Here is a 13,713-nt window from a genome sequence, read left to right on the forward strand (position 1 = left end):
CTGTAACATATTGAAGTATTGAGGGGAAAAAAATGCAGCCCGCATAGATGGCGTTCATTTATACAGGAATAAGAATGGTAGTTATTACCAATGTGCAGCACACTTTGAATTGAAATTTATAGAATAAATACTAATACAGTCTTGATGACTTCATCTTCCCTTTAGGTAGAAACTTACTTATTACTTCACCAGTTACTTTTGAATGCCAGCTGCAAGTTAAAAAAAGAAAGGTGTGGAGAGAAGTGTTGGGCAACAGTTTTCCCTCAGCAGAAATGCTGTGTACTTTCAGGTGTGCCTGAGTGCTGCTAAAGAAGGGGGGAAGGTTTTGTTTTTCCTTAATGAACGTTCCTAAAAAGGTTTTTATCTGTGTTTACTATGAAGCTGTTGTTGACTTAGCCTGTTGGTTTTCCTTTTTGATGAGATTCCAGTTAACATAATGCACAAAAGAAGCTGGAGGTGAGGATATCCTCATTTTTGCAGGCAATGATGCCACTAACCTTTTGATTTAGACTAGTTTAAAACGTGATGTAGTGTTTTGGGTTTTTTTTTAAAGCAGGGCCTGGCTGTATTAGGGTAAGTTTGGGATTTTTACACAGCATGTAGCTATAGTTCTTTGGGTCAAACTGTGGATTTATTTGCAGGTGTTTCAGTGTTTGCAGGGAAGTGAGATTATATGCAAGAATAAGTACGTGGATTTGCAAAATTGGAAATTGCCCCAAAGACTGAGGCCAGGGATTGAAATTGAAGTGCATAACCAGTGAAAATAAACTTTTTTTTTTTTTTTTTTTTTGCAAGTGACATGAGCTTCTTTTGGCTTAATGTTTGGAACAAGTTGAATGCCAGTGAATATGGTACAACTTTGTAATGTTGGGTTAATGGTTGCACTTGATGATCTTGGGGGTGTTTTCCAACCTGAATGAGTCTCTGAACTCTAGTGGCTGACTTTAAGTCCAGGTTTCCAATTTAACAATCTCTATATCAAAGTTGATTGTTTGGAAGACTTTGAACAAAAAAAGCCACGAAGTAATTGTGGGGTATTAAATTCAAACTACTCTTCAGGGCTCACTTATCTTGAGTTAGTTTGTTGTGGGTTAGCACAGTTTGCTTTGTAGATAGGCAAGAAGACTGGTTTTCTGCAGCAGCAGCACTAAGTAGGCATGGGAAGAATTGTGAGAACAGTCTAGAATGTTCAGATGGTTCTTTATAACCATTAAACGAAGCGAGTTAAGATGGTGCTCTCCATGTGGTAGCTTTCTTCAGTCTTGCTTGTAGTGAGGGGAACCGTGGCAGTGCTTGTATATGATGAATGTAATTGTGTATTTAATGTTCAGTATGTATCATACACTGTTAGTCTTTGATGCTTATCTTTCCAGGTAGCTGTTTGCAAGGCTTTTTAAAATATTTGGTTTATATCTACTTTATACTTTTAAATTTGCTTTGTGTTTAAATTCCTACGCTGCGTTTAAGTATTTAAATATTTCAAATGAATATTTAAATATTCAAACATATCATTTTATGATGTGTCTCTTCAATCTTTATAGGAAGGACCGAGACCGGGACAGGGACCGTGATGACCGTAAAGATCGCGACAGGGATCGTGACAGAGATAGAGATCGTGACAGAGAAAGGGACAAGGAAAAAGATTTGCGACCCACGTCTAACTCTTCCTATTATGGGGCTGCTGGGTTACCAACTATAAAACCAGCTATGATTCCACACAGTATTAACCCTTTCACAAATCTACCACATACACCACGATATTATGACATCCTGAAAAAAAGGCTACAACTTCCTGTCTGGGAATATAAAGAAAGATTTACGGATATTTTGATTAGACATCAGTCATTTGTGCTGGTTGGAGAGACTGGGTCTGGTAAAACAACACAGGTGAGTTCTTATCCGTATGATACTGCAGGTTTTGTTAGGTTTGAGACTGTTGCTAGGTGTGCGGGAGGGTAAAACTTTGGTTTCTTGAAATTCCTTGGGTAAGATGATCTCACAAACTGTGAGCAAAACTGATTTGATGAATGTTTTATTTGCTTATTGAATGTGATAGTGAAAAGAAACTTTCAGCGTCTTCCCTTTTCACAATCCAGACCTGTTCTTTGGCCCCTGCTTCTGTTAGGCTTTATGATTTGTAGTTATCTTTTTGGTAAAAGAAGGCAAGAGATTTTAATGACATGACAGATGTGTACTAATCCACAAACTGAGGTGGTCCCAAACTTAGATCTGTAGTTTATTTAGCTGTTTTTATAGGTAGCAGCTAGAAAGTAGGAAAAAAATACAGACATGGAGACTTGTTAATGTTTTATGAAATTTAAGTGCTATGAACTTGAGGAGAACTGAAATGTCAAATACAGTTTTGACATGTTCTGATTAGATCATTTGTTTTGGTGATACTCAAACTTAAGAGGAAATGACTTGTGTTTCCTTGGTATTGAAGCTTTTCAGAGGTCATACAGCTTTCCAGTGCTGCAGTTAACATCATGTTTACTTGTAGATTCATGGTTTTTAAAAAACTTCTTCAGCACCAAAACTGGTGATAACATGCAGAGCCTCCTTAGCTCTAAAGAAGAATTTTGGGGACCAGTAAACAGGGAATATGTAAGCTATAAGGAACACCACTTTTATAGCAGAAGTTTATAGCAGGAAAACTTGCTCAAGACTTCAATCTGTCCTCTGGTTTGCTGGTTAAAATATATGTGGAAGACTGATGTAAAAAAGTTCTTTATTCTGTAACCTGATAGATTCCTTTTATCTAGGCAGAAAATAAAAATCAAAGGATATTTTATAAAATATCTTTATAAAATGGATTGTAGCTAACTTACTCTGAAGTCTTACAGAAATAAATTTTTAGTAATAAAATTAAATTGGGATCTCTAGAAATGTGAAGGACATAGTACACTGGGTACCTTTTATAGCTGTACCTGAAATATTTGAAGTTATATGGCCTTTGTGCTGCAAATTGTAGGAATTCTTCAGAAAAGTTTGATTAGATAGTTACTTAGAGATATATGGTCTTGCATGATTTGAATTTTGAAAGATCTAAAGGATGTGTGTTCTTAATATCTATGACTTAAACTTCAAATACATCTTACTATCATGTCATTCCTCAGGATCAAAGCTTTTCGTGAATTGTCCTACTACTTTACCGTTATATTTTGGAAGGACTTAAGAAACCTAAGGTACCTTTTCTTAAAAATGAGATTCAAGCTACTGAAAGCAAATAAAGCATCTTGGAAGCTTCACTGCTTCCTCTGAATTATCTCACTTTCTGAGATTATGGATGCATTTTGAAGCAATTTAGTGTATCTATGTAGGAACATATCATTGAAAATGATCCTTATGCCACTTAGTGAAAACCTTGTTTTCAATGCGATAGTGTCATGTTCTTTTCGTGATCAAATGCTGTTTCAAAACCAGTTGAGGGATGGTTGTTTTTATTCTCCTTGCATTCATGGATCAGAGCAAGATATGTAATTATCTGTGCCTAAGGAATCCTCTAATGCTCAGACTGAAGGTGTGTGCTAACTATTTATACTTGTATTGGTATGAAGTTGGCATTATTTGAAATATATAATGAATTGTTCTTCCAGAATTATCTTCCCTTTCTTGGTGATAGTAGAAAACTATATATTAGTAGACAATCTTATCGAGAGTGAACTTCTGCAAGTCAAGTATCTTCTATTATTACAGTTTGCACATTTTCCCTTTAGTCTTGTAGAGCACTCAGGTTTGGGAATACTTAGCTTTGACAGTGGAAGCAACAGGAGATAAAACTTTTCTGAAGGTTTTGTTCCACATAGACTAAACCTCTGCAGCATTGAATAAGTATATTGGAAGGCAGGACTATTAATTTTCACATCTTCAGTGTTTGCAATGGCTTGATTTGTAGTGTAGACAATGTTTTAAGTTAACAATTTCTTAAAATGCTCTCAGAAAATGCTTAGTAGTGGAACAAGTGTGCTGAATTTCTGTTAGAAAGATGTAAAGTACTTGATGTAATTACATGTGCTTCCTCTTAAACATGGGCTTGTATGTAGTGCTGGTATAATAATTTAAATATCTTCTATAAATGAATTGATAGAGTAGCATCTGCTTTTACTTGAGAGCCTTGACTATTAAGGGTAGGACATTTGTTGAGATAATGTAAGGGATGCCACTTTGTCAACAATTTTGCTTGTCAGATAAAGTTCAAAAGTAAGGCGATTCTTGATCTCCTGCTGTCCTTGGAGATTTAAGATGAGTAAAAAGCCTGACACCTTTTCAGTTAATGAAAACGCTACCATATGACTTTCAACTGAGAAAGTTCACTAAAGTGGCTCAGAAGAGCCAGGAGCACAACCAGCTCTTCCTTCTCCTACCTTCGTTCCTTTAAAAACATGACTTTCAAATAGTCTTAAACAGCCCTCAGTGCATTTATTTTTGACCCTAGAGGTCATTGTATATGTAGTCCCTATCTCATCATCTTTGTGGATGTTATGTTTGAAAACCTCTCCTCATTGAGCAAGTCCTTGAGGGTAAGGGGTGCTAACTAAAATTATTTCTCATGCTTTGATATTGATAAAATGGCTATTTTTTAAGGAAAGCCAAAGCTTTTGGTGATTTGTAGGTGTTTTGTCAGTGTAGTTGATTAACTGTTAGATTTTTACAAGGAACACTTGATAGGAAGTGTTCAGTATATTTCCAGTCATGACTGAAGTAGAAAATGTAGTATGGCACAGTCCTTTTTCCTGTCATTTATGTTTCTTTAAAGATGGATATCAGAAGTATTCTGGTAGTCATCTAAATTAGTTTAACACATCAAAGTCTTATGTAACCCTTTTCTTTCATTTAGCACCAGTGCTGAAGATTTCGCTGTTTATTGGGAAACTACTTCTCAATTAAGTTTTATATTATGTTACTGTGGCCAAACAGACCTGCTGTTTTCAAGGGTTTTTTTTTTTGAGACTTACTCTGTTTAAAGTCAAAAAGCTTCACCTAATATGCTTAGAGTTGAGTCCTTATTAGTGATTGGGAAGCAAATTCCTGTCTCTACACTGTAGGTGTGTGTTACAGGGTAAGGTTTCAGGCTTATGCTCTCAGTATTCAAGGGCTGCTATTATTTTTAGTTTTGAATAGGATTTCCTGAAATTTGAGTTCTTTTCTCAGCAGTCTGTCTCCTGTCATATTTTGATAGTCTTTGCTTACTTCTGTTTAAAAAAAAAAGTTCTCCATTAAAAAACCTAAGGTTTTCATTACAGTCTACACTTGCCTACTTGAATGTGTTTTAGTGCTCAGTTATTGTCCATTTTACTCTGGAAATATGGTATTTTTAGAGCAGAAATGTTCCTGGTTTAAATTATACTACTTTTCCTGTTAATCTGCATTGGTATAATGTTTAATTGTGTGTTTTTCCTGTGTAAGTGTGAGTTTTTAAGAAAAGCAATTACAGAGGAGTGATGGATTTTATTTGATCTGTAGTCTTGGAACTAGTTATGCCTGGAGATTTCCCTCATAAAATGTTACACTGAGAACTTGTTAAGAATAATCAATCTTCATCAAACTATTACTGACCATGGAAATTCTTCTGAATAAAGCATATTATTTTGAATAGTTGTTACTGTTCCCGTATTCCTAATAAGAGCAGAAAACTGCTGACTGACAAATAAAATGAGGGCTAACAGGAAGGAAAACAAGGAGGTTTCATACTTGATTAATAAAATTTCAAAAGAACAGTAATTAACCAAATCAACATAACTGTTAATTTTATTTGTTGTGATTTGTGGCTACAATGATTTTTAAAATACTTGTTTTTGCCTAATGTATTAATAAATGTTACTTTTTAAAGGCACAGTGTGTTATTTGCTTGCGGTAAAACTTAAGAGTAAATTGTATGGATCTCAAAAATTAAGTGCTAAATTTAATTTTGGTTGCTTTGACTGCATGTTTAGCAGCGTGTTTACTGCTGCTAAATATCTGTATTGGGTACTGATCTGGCAGTGCTTAAAGGTACTATGAACCTACGTATTTCACTGATGACTAGGAAGATTGCTATGTACATGCTTAATGTGAGTGTGCTTTATTTAGTGGCATTGGGTCCAACCAACGAGTCATTCTGCTCTCATGCTTTGGAGAATTTGATGCATGCAGTTAGTTACAGTTCTGTGGAGATGCTAACTTTATTTGATGCAATACAAAGGTTACAGATAACATCTGGCCATTCGAAGTGTGTTTAAAACTGAATTTTGTTCTTGACAGATCCCTCAGTGGTGTGTTGACTACATGCGCTCGTTACCTGGACCAAAGCGGGGAGTAGCATGTACCCAGCCTAGGAGAGTTGCTGCAATGAGTGTGGCACAGCGGGTTGCTGATGAGATGGATGTCATGCTGGGCCAGGAGGTTGGCTATTCTATTCGATTTGAAGACTGTAGTAGTGCAAAAACCATTTTGAAGTAAGTATGGCAACTGTCAGGTAAAGGTATAACAGCTTACTTGGAGGTGGGGGGACGCAGAGGGTGTGGGCAGAGTTACGAAAGGAGTCATGAGGAGGCATGGAATCTATGGACAGGCACTTCCTGTGTCTGAGTGGAGAAGACGCAGAAGCCATAGCATGCGCTGAGAGAAACTTGGGGTGTGGGGCTTGAGTAAAATTGAAAATTGAGTCACCCTATAGAAATTAATTCTAAGTGATCGATAGAGAAGAGGGAGATCAAAAGGTATTTTTATAATTAAGGTGCTATTCAGATGACAAAGCCTTTCAGCATTCAGTTTATCTTTATTCTGTGCATTCAGGTGACGTTTGTCTGTGGTGTCTTCCTGTTCAGGGTAATTCTGATGAAGTTGACTAGCCTACTGCAGTAAGGAGAACTTCCACTGAGCTTCAAAACTGTCCTATACCTTACTCTGGGACACAATCCATAGCATTTTAGTTGTCAGCTGTTGTGGATTCCTGTGCTGTAAAGGTGGAAGCAGGTCTGCCTAATACGTCATTCACAGATGACGTTCAGAATGCTTAGTTACAAAGGGCTCTGCATAGTGTGGTTCAAGGAATAGTTTTTCTATCAAAAATGTCTTCTCTTTTGCTCACACAAGTAATTGAAGGCTAGTAATAAAGTTAATGTGTAGAACCACATTTAACTGAGATGGGGAAGCAAAAGGTGTACGGATTCGCAAACAGAAAATGGGACAAAATTGTATAAGTAATATTTCTAGGATTTAGGAGGGGGTTTTCCCTTTATTTTCCTGTCTCTACTTGCAGACCTGGAAGTCTACTGCTGGTAGTGTACAAACTAGTAATGAATGTCACTTAACCTTGTTTCTCCTTCTATTTTAATTCTTCTGATCTTCCCATGGTACTCTGATTTCACTTACGCTCTTCAAGTTTTCAAATAGAAATTACTGTAATTAACTTATTAATTTATTGGAAATAGTTTACTGATGTTACTGTTTTAAGAAAAAAAGTTGATTAAAAGATTAGTTCAAGCAACCTAGTGAGTGATTCAGCAGAGGTTGCTGTATTGGACTTGGGAAGTAAAATTTGTTTAAATTTGGTTTTGTTTGTGTTCAGATATATGACTGATGGTATGTTACTTCGTGAAGCAATGAATGATCCTTTGCTGGAGCGCTATGGTGTTATAATTCTTGATGAGGCCCATGAGAGAACACTGGCTACTGATATTTTGATGGGAGTTTTGAAGGAAGTTGTAAGACAAAGATCTGATTTGAAGGTCAGTAGTGATGAAACCAAATAGCATCTCCTTCCTAGTTACAGGCATACCAAATAAGGCATATTATTGTGTATCTTATATATGTGCTTACTATTAGCTGATTTTTATAATCAACTAAAGTACGTCAACTTTCTCTTGATCTAAGGATAATACATATTGGAAAGATCACCCTAGGAAATTCTGTATGCAGTTTGTATTAAGGAAGATACTGCAAAGAATGTAATTGTAGCTTAACCTTTCCATGTTCAACTAGGAAAATTTTTAGACTTTTGTAACAAAGGTACTGTATTCAGATGATAAAAGCATGCTTAAATCAGTCCACAGTTTATTTTTGAGTTTCTTACTATTACATATAGTGTATGGAACACTTAATAAATTCTTGTTAACCCTTGGAGTAACTTTTTGTCTCCAAACCTGCAGGTTATAGTTATGAGCGCTACTTTAGATGCTGGCAAGTTTCAGATCTATTTTGACAACTGCCCTCTTCTAACTATCCCGGGTCGCACCCATCCTGTGGAGATCTTCTATACTCCAGAACCAGAAAGGGACTACCTTGAGGCTGCCATTCGAACAGTGATTCAAATTCACATGTGTGAAGAGGAGGAAGGAGATCTCTTACTCTTTCTTACTGGACAAGAGGTACTTATTCCTTTTTTTTTTTTGGTCCATTTTTCCATACAGAAAGTGTTTTAAGCGGCTTGTGTAGGCTGAAAGGTTTAGTTTCCTTTTCTAGTTTATCGTTTGAATGACCTGAGGTTTTCTACCTGCCATACCGTTCAGGTCCTTAGTTGTATGTCTGTAAGATGCATGTGCTGTGTAAGCCCTTTCTAGAATGAAAGTTCTCTATCTTACTCATGTACTTCTAAAATAGAAATCTGGAGTATGAACCTTTAGGTTTGTACTGATGTGAACTTAAGAGTTCTGAGTACCTGGTAGTGTCCGTGTGCTTACTGAAAATGTAGTCTGTGCGCTTCTGGATGTATGTTGTACAACTTACCTGAGGAATAACAGTTTCGTTCTGCTACTTCACTATCGGTAGTAGTTCTAGTAAACATGTTTGGGTTTTGATTTTTTTGAATAACTGAGTATTAGGTCGTAGTCTTTCTTTACCTTGTGCTGGGAGTTCTGTCTCAGAAATAGACTCTGCCTTGCAAAAGAGGACTGTACAAAAGCACTTAAGCTAGCCTGCATCAGGAAACAAGGATTCTCTGGTAACTTAAATCCGTTACTTCAAATAAACAATCTTTTTCTAGTCCGTATCTGTTGCTTTGAAGCTCTTTTGAGTGTCCATGTTAGACTGAAAATGGAGAAAAGGTAAAAAAATCTCATTGGCGTTGTGAAAGTTTACTTGGCTGAGTCAAAATTAGAATCATAGAACAACCACGTTGGAAGAGACCCACTGTATCACCGAGTCCAACCATTAGTATCTTTAGTAGGGGGTGAAACACAACTAGCAAAGATGTTATTGACTTATTCTTCTTGCAGTCATCCCTCTTGAAGAAGTACCCTTCAAAGTACGTGGAACAATTCAGTATATTTAGTCTAAGTGTACACAGTCTTAACTGTGCCAAGGGGGGAAAAATGTTAGAAAGAACTTGTAATGCTGAAAGTACACAAGATTTTTAAGCAGATTTGTCAGTCATAAAATGTGTTGCCTCTTCAATTAGTCTTACAAGGCATGCAATTAAAACGTCTTCTGGCACGTCATCTCCTCATGTAGAAAACTGAAAGAACGAGTCATTGTAAAAGCAGTGTCACTGGCCTTTGTATTCATCCTACTTCGGAGTTTTGCTGTGAGTTAAAGTACAAGTAGGAAGATTCTGTGAAATGTGGCTTTGAAGTCTTCCTGTTCAGGTTTAGTTAGAAGTTCTAGTCCAGGCTGGTCTGGCAGGTAAATGTGAGAATTGGTGAAATACTGTGGAAGGCAAGTGGTGGCAACAGAAAGGGATACTGCTGTCCAGCTTTTTTTAGCTGCTTTTGTTCTCTTAGCAGGATGCTAAATCAGGCTGGTCTTTAACCTTTCATGAAGAACAAATACTTGCACTTCTAATTGTCAATTATAAAGGATGTTCTTGCTTTGTCAGTTGATATGTATTGCTCTTAATATTGTTGCAACAAGTTGTTAGGGGGGTGACAGATGACTGCCTTCAGACATTACCTGCTCTGAGCACTACTCATGATTGGCCAATGGCTCTGGACCCAACTGGTCTAGTACCAGCTGGGTCTGCAGAGGTACTCTGTTCTATTGTATCAACAAGTTCTTTGATTTCCCCTTGGGTTAATCTACAGAACGTAATGTGTTATAAACAGATTTTTAATAAAATCATGCACATGATACATGTTTGTGTGTACAGATGTTGTTAAATACATTCATGCATAGTTATATCTCTGTATTGCCTTACGGAATCACTTAGAACTTGGCAAGGCACTATTGTCACCTTGTCTGCATTTCTCCAGTCCACATATCCATGGATGGTAACTTCAGGAGCGCTGCGGTGTCTCTGCTTGGAGCTCCTTGTAGTCCTCCTCTGGACCCATTCCAACAGTTCCATATCCTCCTTATGTTGGGGATTCCAAAACTGGACATAGCCCTTCAGGTAGGGTCTCAGGAGAGTGGAGTAGTGGGGGAGAATCATCTCCCTCGACCTGGCGGCCACATATTTGAAGCAAATCTGTGTAAAAGAAAACTGTTACTTCTTTGAAAAAAAATAAATTAGTGTAAAATAAATAAATAAAAATAAATTAGCTAGTAAATGTGAAGTTGAAGCCTTGTTTAGCTTCTGTAGAGAAGCTTTGAAGTGGTGTATCCATTCTGATCTGTGATGTTTTGGAGCTTCTAAGGCCTCTAAAGAGGGTGCAGGATGATTTGGTTTTCTTGTCAGAAAGATGCATTTATGAAGCCAAATGAAATTACATAAAAGGAAAATGTTTTGGGCAGAACCATGCAAGTGTGAGCTGTTTAAAGTTGAAGAGGCTTCAGATGGGGAGTAACTGCACTGGTCTAAGGCAGAATAAGGATCCTTACTGGCTACTGCCTTCTCTTCCCACTGAATCTGAAGTAATTTTATATGGGCAATCAGATGGATAGCAGTTATCAGCACAGATTAATTAAGACAAAGTTGATTGCGGTGCTTGGAGATACTAGGGAAGATTCTGTGTTGTCAGGCCCCAAAATAAAAACAAGTTTAAATACATTAGGAAACCAAAGGAATCCTAATTGTATAAGTGTGTTACTGGGTGAAGATAAAATTATTGTTACTGGTGCAATAATAAATGTTGAATAAAAATTTCCTTTCTGAATCCTGGAAGGAGCAAAAGTATATGATTATGTTGCATGAACTACTCTTCAGTCCATTAGTAACAAAAGAGGATGTTTTAGAAACATTAGGAGAAAAACCATTTTGAAATGGGACTTGTTTCACAGTCCTTTTAAGGAGGAGATCTCATCTGTTGATTTTAAAACCAAACTAACCTGGTGTATTGAGGAGATTACAGAAGACGGAAATAATCTTTGGGTGTTGTGCCAGTATTCAAAACAGCTGGAACTTGGATAACTGTGAACCAGGTTGCCTGGTATCAGTCATAGACAAAGTTGGAAACTAACAGGGAATTCTCTTTGCAAAGATGTAGTGTAATTATTCTTCAGTCAACATGTCTGTCTTAGAACAAGTTTGGCAAAAGCTATTGTCTAAGTCACTGAGATTATAAACTTGGTAGTCTAGTTGTATAGACATACATCGGCTAAACTTCACTTTAAATGCCTTGACGGGCACACCAGCAAATCTCAGAGGTAGCTGGTTTATTTTCTACTGGAGTTCTGCTAAAACAGTATTAGATTTCACACTCCCATCAGGTCGGTAGTCTGAGAGTAAATATAAAATCCTTGCAGATGAAACTTGTGGAGTAAAGGAGGCAGCAATAATGCTACAGAAACTGTTTAGGTGTGTCTTGCATATCTTAGTAACCTAGGCACTTAACGAATGCCAGATGTGTTCCCTGCCACACCAATATCCTTTTCTCTATAAAGCCAAGTGCATCATTACACTCTTGGGAGGAAGAATCCAGGCAGCATCTAGAGATTTGAAGTACAGATCAGGACCGTTTTTAATTGTGAATAAATAAACTGAAAAATATTGCTGTGAAGTTTTGTTGTCAAGTGTTCCAGAAAGGTTTAAAGTGATGTTGGTAAAAATGATGTTTGTGTAGAACAGAGTTGCAAAAATATTTGTGAGCATTCTTTTCAGAATATTTTGTAAATAAGGATTTATTTTCATCACATTGAGGCTGGTTAAGACCTGCAACTGTGAAAGAAATTAGCAGATACTTATGAGGAAATTGAAGTAAGAATTGACAAATTCTTTCATTTTTGGTAGTGGCTGAGTGAGGTCAAGGCCCTAAGTTTGCTGGGCTACAGTGAACACAAGTTGTGTCTTGTTTAGCCTAGCCTCATGAAAGTATTGAGGTATTGGGGAACATGAACTGAAAGAAGAATAATATTGATTTTTGTCTGAGTGCTAAAGGAAGGAAGGTTTGTTTTTCATCTTTATCTCAGATGATGTCAGTGTTAAATATTTGAAATAGAGTAGGTCAAAAATATCTTGATTATAGGCATCATGTGGAACTGGTTGAGTTCTCAGTTATGGTCATATATTTACTTTTTCTGTGGACAACTTTTTTTGCCAAAATATATCATTTTACAAAATTTTGTTTCTGAATTTGTATTCAAAGCATCTCCTGAAATGGTACATATCTTGGGACCAGTTCTGTTCACTGCTGTTTCCTCATTTTAGGTTGTAGCAGTTTGCTTTTGTTCCTAGAGGAAGAAAGGGAAATTAGTGAAGTCCATGCAGATTTAAGCTCCAAGACAGATTTCTAGGTTTGTCATCAAACCCAGATGTGGCTGGTGGTGCCCCATCTGTGATAGGAACTAAAAAAAACTTCGGCCAGATATCTGTTGTTTGGGAAATACTTCTTACTTATGCTTTTTTTTTCCCACATGCACTCATTTTACACAAGGTAAAATTGCCTTATATTACTTTTTGGCATTCGTTTCTTTCTGTGTTATATCTACTTTATATTTACAGAGTTATATCTACTTATTTATCCAAGGTGAAGCTAAATCTAACTGTATAGTGTAACAGCTGATCTGCTGTAGATAAGACTTTTATCTCCTGTTTAGGGGAGTTTAAACTGTGTTCTGACTGGAGCAGTCTTGAAGTTCTGCTCACCTCATGAGATTCTTTAAGTGCCTCTTTGTAGTGACCCTGTGTGGGTTAACTAAAGAAAACATTTCTGAAATAATGTTCCTGAGGACAGTGTCTACGAAATAATAGAATTCTGTTTTGTGTGCCAAGTGCTCCATTTGTTCTATTAAATGTGCTTAAAATGACATCACTAGTCACCATCTCTTTGTAGAAACAGTTTTTTTGAAGATAATGAGATACAGTTTAGATCTTAAGATTGAGTGGAGCCTGACCAGTAAGGTAAATGGATGGTTACGTATTCCAGTTTGGCTGTCAGCCAAAATGAACGCCAGTATGTGATGTATTTTGGTGGCTTTAGGGTAATTTGCAGTTCATCCTTTGGTAACTGCTGTTTAGTATTAGTAATTTCAAGCTTTGTCCATGGCAACACAGATGGGTCCTGCACACGAACAAAAGAGAAGGAAATTCAGATTATTGGATAGTTAGCTTGGCTCAGTAACTTAGGACCACAAAGATGATCAAAGGACTGGGGAGCCTGCCATGTGAGGAAAGGCTGAGAGGGCCGAGTTTGTTCAACCTTGAGAAAAGAAGGCTTAGAGGAGACCTTATCACCGTGTGCCAGTATTTAAAGGATGGCTACAAAGAAGATGGAGACTCTTAACAAGAAGTCATACAGAAAAAAACAAGAAGTAAGGGATACAAGTTACTTCTGGGGAGATTCCAATTGGATGCAGGTGAAAAATTTTTCATAATGGGAACAACCAGCCATTGGAATAACCTCCTCAGGGAAGTGGTAGATT

At 37.0% G+C, this 13,713-nt stretch overlaps 2 protein-coding genes across 2 annotated transcripts in view; both read left to right on the top strand.

The window, feature by feature from the left end:
- The window catches only part of CCDC149 (coiled-coil domain containing 149), a 457,725-nt gene that overhangs the window by 102,586 nt on the left and 341,426 nt on the right, over positions 1–13,713 (top strand). The window lies entirely within an intron of this gene.
- The window catches only part of DHX15 (DEAH-box helicase 15), a 45,374-nt gene that overhangs the window by 4,311 nt on the left and 27,350 nt on the right, over positions 1–13,713 (top strand). The window contains exons 2-5 of the mRNA XM_069856208.1: positions 1,542–1,887; positions 6,241–6,434; positions 7,550–7,709; positions 8,130–8,348. Coding sequence (XP_069712309.1) covers positions 1,542–1,887; positions 6,241–6,434; positions 7,550–7,709; positions 8,130–8,348 — 919 coding nt within the window. The remainder of the gene's footprint in view (positions 1–1,541; positions 1,888–6,240; positions 6,435–7,549; positions 7,710–8,129; positions 8,349–13,713) is intronic.

Source organism: Phaenicophaeus curvirostris, chromosome 4 (assembly GCF_032191515.1).
Source record: "Phaenicophaeus curvirostris isolate KB17595 chromosome 4, BPBGC_Pcur_1.0, whole genome shotgun sequence".
In the NCBI taxonomy this organism is placed as follows: domain Eukaryota; kingdom Metazoa; phylum Chordata; class Aves; order Cuculiformes; family Cuculidae; genus Phaenicophaeus; species Phaenicophaeus curvirostris.